Source organism: Callospermophilus lateralis, chromosome 1 (assembly GCF_048772815.1).
Source record: "Callospermophilus lateralis isolate mCalLat2 chromosome 1, mCalLat2.hap1, whole genome shotgun sequence".
NCBI classification, from domain to species: domain Eukaryota; kingdom Metazoa; phylum Chordata; class Mammalia; order Rodentia; family Sciuridae; genus Callospermophilus; species Callospermophilus lateralis.
In genome coordinates this window covers 219,066,368-219,074,996 of record NC_135305.1, presented here as the reverse complement: position 1 = coordinate 219,074,996, position 8,629 = coordinate 219,066,368, and the positions used below count along the sequence as shown (strand labels likewise).

Sequence of the window (8,629 nt, the reverse complement as noted above, 5' to 3'; positions counted from 1 at the left end):
CAGATGGAATCTGATGAATCCAATGTCCAGAATGGACATTAAGGCTCAGGAAGCTTCAGTGATTCTTAGAGAAAGTTTGAGTGCTTGCATTTTTACATTTTCTTAGCTGTATTTATAAATATATTGTGTACTCCCACATATAAAAATAATACTTCCATAATAAAACTACAATCAGGATTCAGAGAGGCCACTGCTTCTACTGAGGCAAAAAAGAGAAAAGACTGGGATAAAGTTAGAGAAGGGTGGTATGTGCATGTGTGTGAGTGTGTGAAACGTGGCTGAGAGAGGCAGGCGGTGAGAAGTGGATGAGTCACTTGGTTTTGCAGAACAAAGGACTCAGCCATATTGAATTCTGTTTGTAGAGTCTTGGCCTTTAAGGATTTACCGTGCCATAGGATCCAAATAACAATAATGGCCTTTGTCTAATAAGGAGCTTTGGACACTGAGTCCCCAGGGATGCAGAAACTGCAAATACCCTGTGACCAGTCAGGAGACAAGAGCTGGGAATTCATCTGTTTGGCTTGAGCTCAGTGTCTCACTCTGTCCCTCTGCCTTCCTGAGGACAGGTCTTCTGTGTCCATCCACCATCCAAGGGAGATGCCCATGACCACTGCACAATGATGCCAGCCAGGTAACCTGAAGTCCCTTAGGCAATGGGAGGGAAGCAGGAGGTGAGTACAGGTAGATCCTGGTGATGCCGCTGTGAGGAAAACACCTGAGCGTGGTCAGGATCACATCTCCCAGGGGTTCTGAGCCTGGCTGTCCGACACCACTGTGACGTGTTCCTTGGTACCTTGTAAGCTCATTCAGCACAGCTCTCAACCTGGGGGTCTCCTTTGTCTATATAATGACAATACCATTTTCCTCTTTAGGATAAACCTTCCCTTTTCAGAAGGGATGGATGTAACCAGTTCTCCGGCATTTTCTTGTGCCCTTTGGTGGAGGAGGGAAGATGTGTTGGTCAACTTTACCTTATCTTTCTATCACCTGTCCTACAGTGTCTTGCAGAACAACTTGGGTGTCATCTCTGTTTACTGGCTGTGAGGACCTTGGGGAAGGATGCAGAGACCTAGGCAGACCCAGTAAGCGATTTCCCTCCTCTACCTGTTTTGTATTATAAAACAATAGACTATTTTTAATTGTGACAGCAACAGAGAGTGTATAATCATAGTTTAAAATATACTACATCCACCCTTTCCCAGAACTCATAAATAATAACTCCATTATTATCAGTTTAATCGTTTTTAATTAAAAATTATATGTACTGAAGGCATCATTACATATTTCACCATATTTGTCATCTCTTCTCAGAAGCCCGACCAACACAATTTTCCTTGTGCATTTTTTATTTTATATGCATCCATGTATATATGTAGGGAAAAAGGAAACTGTATAACATCAGTCAGGCAGAAAACAGAAATAAATTGAGATATAATAACATAGCAGAATACTCTGAGGTAGTTAAAGTTAATGAAATTATCAATGGTAATTTTAAAAAATCACACAAGAAAGTCAGTTGTAAATGACATGAACAATATGCTGCTCGTAATATAGACCTTTGTGTGTGTACAATTGCTGTGGAAAAGTAGTATACAATACAATAAAAAGCATAAGGGCGTCACATATATGCACTACTTAGCTTATAACTGGTTGCCCTGGGGAATGAAAAGAATGTGATTGTATGAGCACATGCCTTTACATACACGGTACACATGTTTTCTTTCGTGCAATGATAAGGCCTAAAGGGAAAGTGGAGAAGGGTGTGAATTTGATAATGTTGACTGGTGGCTACTCAGTTCTTTGTTGTTATTTTCAATACTTTTTGTTGTGCTAGAAAAATCTACAATAGACAAAACATCCCCAAACAGGTTTGATAAGTAAATATTTTTTTCATGAATCGCCCTATGTATCATCAAATGTTTACTCTCTTGTAACTTTTCAATGCTTATACTGATTCATACATGTAATGTGTTTTCTTCATTCAAATCATTTTAATCGTACCATGTCCATGCCAAATGAATCGTGAAGCCATGACTATTGACTTCCTTTCCTCTGGACATGCCCAAGACTCCCACGAGGAAATTAACATGAACTATGCTGCCCTTCAAATTTGCAGTTATGATTCCAGGGATGTTTTGTCTGTCTTCTTGTCTCAGTTTGTCCCACTGACAACTTCCCTCCTAGTCAGGAAACATGCCAGATGCATGTGTTGTAACACAGAAAATGTCCCAATAGGAAATGTCACGGTGAGGGCCCCAGGTGCTGTGTGAGTGCTGGCCCACTTGGGTCTGTCCATTTCTCCTCGTTAATTGTAACAACTCTGTAAGTTTAATGACAGGCCCTGTGATAGCAATGAGAATATTGGGGCGATTTAAAGAGATGAAGAATTTATTTCTATTTACAAAGCAAGTGCTGGAGTCTTAATCTCATTCAGAGTGTGTGAGTCTAAGAATTACCCCAAGTGACTGATGCTCTGAAGGCCACTCTGTCAGATTCTCCAGTGACATTCCTTTTAGAATGTCTCATGCTAATGCTAATCTGAATGTCCCTATCGTCTAAGCATCAGATTCTTGCTACTTTTTAAGAACTTATATTTTTTCATTCCTTTTTTTTTCTATTTAGTTATTTCTGTTTCTTTTAATCATTGGCCACTTACAACCTTAGTGAAAAAACTTCCCTAAGAAAGCGGAAATGGGGCATACTTCATGATTGTATTTATATTTGTTTGTTTGAAGGTGCAACATTGTTCTGAATGAGAGGAGCCATCTCTATGTCATGGCACAGTGTGTAAATGGGTTTGTACTCACTTAAATTGGGGGGGGGGTGAATTAGTGTGTCCAATGACAAAGGTGAGTGAGGGAAGGATGGAAGGAGGGATAAGCAGAGGGAAGGATTTCAGTATTCACCTAGGTTAAAAATACAGAAGAGGGTTTACCTTGATCAGCTGTTCTCAAATATGGCCAAGTGTGGGAGGGCTTGTTAAATTGCTCATTGCTGGTCCCCTGCCCTGGAGCTTGTTGTCAGTAAGAATGGATTGTGTCCAGGCAATCAGCATTTCTAACAAGTTCCTAGGTGATGCTCCTAATGCTGTGACCCTGCACTAAGGATTTTATTGTCCTGTCACCCATCAGATTCATCAGTGGCACCAAACCCAGAAACCAAACAGCTCTTGCAGAATTCCTGCTCCTGGAACTGACAGATGATCCGGCACTGCAGCCGCTTCTCTTCAGCCTCTTGCTGTCCATGTACCTGGTCACAGTGCTTGGGAACCTGCTCATCATCCTGGCTGTCAGCTCTGACCCCCACCTCCACACCCCCATGTACTTCTTCCTCTCCAACCTGTCCCTCACTGACATCTGTATGAGCACAAGCACCATCCCCAAGATGCTGGTGAACATCCAAGCACAGAGTCGGAGTGTCTCCTACACAGGCTGCCTCTCCCAGGTCTTCTTTTTCTTGGTTTTTCTTGTCTTGGAAAATTGTCTCCTCACAGCAATGGCCTATGACCGCTATGTGGCCATTTGTCACCCCCTGATGTACACCATCATCATGAATCCTTCCCTCTGTGTCTTGTTGGTTCTGATCTCCCTCTTCATCAGCATTGTGAATAGCCTCCTCCACACTCTGATGGTGCTGCGGCTGTCCTTCTGCACAGAACTGGAGATCCCTGACTTCTTCTGTGAACTTGCTCATGTCATTAAACCTGCCTGTTCTGACACCCTCATCAATTATATTTTGATTTATTTTTTCTCTGTCATACTGGGTGGCAGTGCTCTCTTTGGGATCATTTTTTCTTATGCTCAAATTGCCTCTTGTCTTTTGAGAATGCCATCAGCTGGCAGAAAATATAAAGCCTTTTCCACCTGTGGGTCTCATCTCTTAGTGGTCTCCTTGTTCTATGGCACAGGTTTTGGTGTATACCTTAGCTCAGTGACTGAGTCATCCAGGAAGACAGCGGTGGCTTCAATGATGTACTCTGTGGTCCCTCCTATGCTGAACCCCTTTATCTACAGCCTGAGGAACAGGGACATGAAGGAGGTTTTGGGAAAAATATTTTGCAGAACAACAATTTTAAGGTGACTTTCACCATAATTAAACCAAGTTTCAGGATGTATCTAAATGTCTATTTAGCACTCTTCGGTAAAACTTTTAAGTGTTTCCCTATGAGATAAAGCACTTTTAAAAAAGAATTTAACCTTTATTTATTTGATGTTGATTTGTTTTTATGTGGTGCTGAGGCTCAAGCCCAGGGCCTTATCCATCCTAGGCAGATGCTCTACCACTGAGCCCCAGCCCCAGCCCCTAAAGCACTTTTATGTGGAGAAATTTCACATTCTTGCTTAGATTTATTCCCAAGTGTTTTATATTTTTGAGAATACTGTGAGTGGGATAGATTTCCTGATTTCTTTTTCAGCAGGTTTTTTTTTCTGAATCTCTTGAAATAATCATCTGGTTTTTATTCCTGATTCTACTTATGTAATATATATGTTGATTTGCATATTTGAAATCAATCTTACATCCTTGGAATGAAACACAATTGAGCACAGTGTACGATCTTCTTAATTAACGTGAGGTTGAGTTCAATTAGCAATCATTTTATTGAGGATTTTATATCTATGTTCATTAAGTATTTTGGTCCATTGTTTTCTTTCTTTGTTGTATACTTATGAGATTTTGGTAGCAGGGCAGCACTGCCTTCATAGTATGAGTTTTGAAGACTTCCTTTTCTTTCTATTTTATGGAATAGTGAAGCATTGATATTAGTTCTTCCTTTAAAATCTGGGGAAATTCTACAGTGAGTCTGTCCAGTCCTGGGCTTTTCTTGGTGGGGAAACATTATATTACTGCTTCAAGCTCATTATATGTTATTCCCCTATTTATGCTTTTCTGTCCTCTTTGTTCCATCTGGTAAGTCATACATGTCCAAAAATTAATTTCTTCAAGATTTTTCATCATGTCCAGGATTTGGAAAATTTTCTATTTTCTCACTGAGTAGGTGTTCTATGCCATTAGTATGTAACTCAAATCCCTCATCTAATCCTATGATTCAGGCATTTGGTCTTCTAATGTTTTCCCAGAGATACCCATATCATTTTATCAAAGTTTTTTTTTTGTGTGTGTGTTCAATACTGTCTGAAGTGATGGTTCATCTATCTTTTCTTCAATCCCTGATATTCTTTCTTTCACTTGATCTAGCCCACTGGCAATACATTCAATTGAGGTTTCTTTGTTTGTTTGTTTGTTTATACTAGGGATTGAACTCAGGGGCACTTGACCACTGAGTCACATCCTCAGCCCCATTTTATATTTTATTTAGAGACAGATCTCACTGAGTCACTAAGTATTTTCTTTAAAATCAGGGTTAAGAAAATGATGGCCACTCTCACCACCTCTAATCAATATAATTCTCAATACTCAGTTAGAATGGCAATCATCAAGAATTTAAATAATAAAAAATGCTCGTGAGAATGTGGAGGGAAAAGTATACTCATATATTGTTGGTGAGACTGCAAATTAGTTCGAACAATTTGGAAAGCAATATGGGAACTCCTTGAAAGACTAGGAATGGAACCACCATATGACCCAGCTGTTGTAACCCACAGTATTTATCCAAAAAAAAAAAACACCCTAAAATCAACATACTATCATGATATAGACACAGCAGTGCTTATAGCTATGCAATTCACAATAGCCAAATTATGGAATCAGGCCAATTATCTATCCACAGATTAATAGAGAAGAAAATGTGGTATATACACACAATGGTGTTTAAGTCATAAACAAGAAAGTAATGGCATTTGCTGATAAATTAATAGAAGAGGGGAACATCAGGGTAAATAAAATAAGTGAGACCCAGAAAGTCAAGGGTCAAATGTTTTCTCTCTTATGTGAAAGCTACAGAAAAATAAGGAGAAAAGTGTGGTGGGCAGTTACATGAAAATATAAGAGAGATCAGTGAAGTAGAGGAAGAGAATTCAGGAGGCAGGAGGAGGGATGGGGAAAGGGAGGGAACTGCAGAATAAAATTGACCAAATCATGCTCTGTACATATATAACTATACCACAGGGAGTTCCACATTTATGTAAATCTTCAAAGAACTAATTTTGAAACAATCAATAAATAGAAGACAGACCAGGAGAGTAGAGGGGAAGGAGGAAAGGAGAGGAGGTGGAAGTACTGGGAACTAAAATGTTGCAAATCTTGATCCATATATGTGTGACTATGTAAAAATAAACCCTAATATTATGTGTAAGTATTATGTACTAATAAAAATATTTTAAAAGACATTAAAGAATTTAACAAGTTCAAAATGACACAATTTATTTAATGAATTTATTTAATGAATTTTGCTTGCTTACCTAGTAAAGGTGACAAAATCATGCAGCTGAATCCTGTGAAAAAGCCAGTGTGTTGGCACACATGACCCATGACTGTCCATTTCAAAGGATTCAGGGAAATCAAATAATATTGACAATAATAAATATAAATTTCAGTGGAGCTGTTTCCTGGAAGAGGAGCGAGGAAGATGGAACGGCAGGATTCGTTACACATATTCCATCTTTATTTTTAACCTGACTTTCTGTATGGTTTTTTGTTTTGTTTTGTTTTGTTTTGGTGGTGCTGGGGATTGAACCAGGGCCTTGTGTGTGCTAGGCAAGCACTCTACCAACAGAGCGATTACCCCAGCCCCTGTACGTTTTTATTACATGACAACACAATTAAGCCTGCAGTTTTATACACTACATTTTATACACTGAGTGTATAATACTTGAGGTATGTTAATTGAGGCACATAGAAATGCATTCTCTTTTGTTCTGGAAACATTAATACCCGTCTTCCCACGCTTGAGAGCCTCAGAACCTCACAAAGGGCTTATTTATGAATCACTACTTTAGACATCTCCACAAAGATTCAAACTCAACAGCTCTTGAGTGAGATCAGTATGAACATGGTCCTCAGGCGACACCCCTGAAGGTGCTCTGTGGTCACCAGGGGAGGAAGCCCTGCTCTGGAAGAGACCCTAGGGGTGGCAGGGAGCTGTCCACCGATGGGTGGTGCTGAACACTCTTCATGTGCCTCACCTCTTGCACCAATGACAGGCTCTCATATTCTCCTGTGAGATTTCATTTCCACACCTGGAGAGATGGCTCTGAGAAGCCTTTTCTGTTTGTTGGGAAGTAATGGTCTTTAATCCCACCTGCTTGTTTTCTCTTTCACTACTTTTTTAAAAACACCTAATATCTCCTCTAAAATGAACATCTTTCTCCACAGGGGGAAAAATGGTTTTCCTCACAAATACAACATTAAAAAGTTTTGCATGAGAGTCCTAAATGTTCACTGGATGCACTTTGGAAATCTGGCTTAAATCTGATGACAATCACCCGAAGAATGTTAGTCTACTTAATTTTTTCCTCAAAGCTTCCCTCATATCCCTGTTTCTCAGGCTGTAGATAAAGGGGTTCAGCATTTGAGGGACCACAGTGTACATCATGGAAGCCACTGCAGTATTCCTGGATGACTCAGTCACTGCAGAGCTAAAATACACACCAAAACCTGTGCCATAGAACAAGGAGACCACTAAGAGATGAGACCCACAGGTGGAAAAGGCTTTATATTTTCTGCCAGCTGATGGCATTCGCAACAGAGAAGAGACAATTTGAGCATATGAGAAAATGATTCCAAATAGAGAACTACCAGCCAAAATAATAGAGAAAAAATAAACCAAAATGTTATTGATGAGGGTGTCAGAACAGGCCGGCTTGATGACCTGAGCAAGTTCACAGAAGAAGTGGGGGATCTCCAGGTCTGTGCAGAAGGACAGACGCAGCACCATCAGAGTGTGCAGCAGGGCGTCCACAGTGCTGATGAAGAGGGAGATCAGAACCAGCATCACACAGAGAGAAGGATTCATGATGATGGTGTACATCAGGGGGTGACAAATGGCCACATAGCGGTCGTAGGCCATTGCTGTGAGGAGACAATTCTCTAAGACAAGAAAACCCAAGACAAAGAAGACCTGGGAGAGGCAGCCTGTGTAGGAGATGCTCGGACTCTGTGCTTGGATGTTCACCAGCATCTTGGGGATGGTGCTTGTGCTCATACAGATGTCAGTGAGGGACAGGTTGAACAGAAGGAAGTACATGGGGGTGTGGAGGTGGGGGTCAGAGTTCACAGCCAGGATGATGAGCAGGTTCCCCAGGATGGTGACCAGGTACATGGCCAAGAACAGGCTGAAGATGAGGGGCCGTAGTGCTGGGTCCTCTGTCAGTCCCAGGAGGAGGAACTCTGAAACAGCTGTTTGGTTTCTTGGTTCCATGCTAACAATGAATCTAAAGCCAAAGATGGGTGACAATGACAGGTAAAGTTCTGGTTCCTGAGCCCATGCAGCAACAGCATGACCTAGAGACTTGTTAGAAACGCTGATATGTGGACCCCACAGCAGGACTAGAGATAATGAGCTCCGGGGATGAGGAACAGCAGTGCATGATTTAACAGACTCCCTCACGTGCTAATGTTTGAGGATTGCTGCTCAGGCTTATCTCTTTTAAATGAAAACCCAAATGAATACAGAAACCCTTCCCTTTTCCCTCTCGTTGCATCGTTTATCTTCCTTATCCTCCTCCCTACA

General features: G+C 40.8%; 2 protein-coding genes across 2 annotated transcripts; one reads left to right on the top strand and one right to left on the bottom strand.

Annotated features, from left to right (window-relative positions):
• Positions 1-617: 617 nt before the first annotated feature.
• LOC143401397 (olfactory receptor 7G2-like) lies at positions 618-4,080 on the top strand. Its single transcript, XM_076858819.2, has 2 exons — positions 618-631; positions 3,132-4,080. Exons 1-2 carry the CDS (start codon positions 618-620, stop codon positions 4,078-4,080), a joined length of 963 nt encoding a protein of 320 aa, XP_076714934.2.
• Positions 4,081-7,378: 3,298 nt separating this feature from the next.
• Positions 7,379-8,338, bottom strand: LOC143401393 (olfactory receptor 7G2-like). The gene has a single exon (XM_076858805.2). The coding sequence runs from the start codon at positions 8,315-8,317 to the stop codon at positions 7,379-7,381; it is 939 nt and encodes a 312-aa protein (XP_076714920.2). The 5' UTR covers positions 8,318-8,338.
• Between the last annotated feature and the right edge of the window lie 291 nt (positions 8,339-8,629).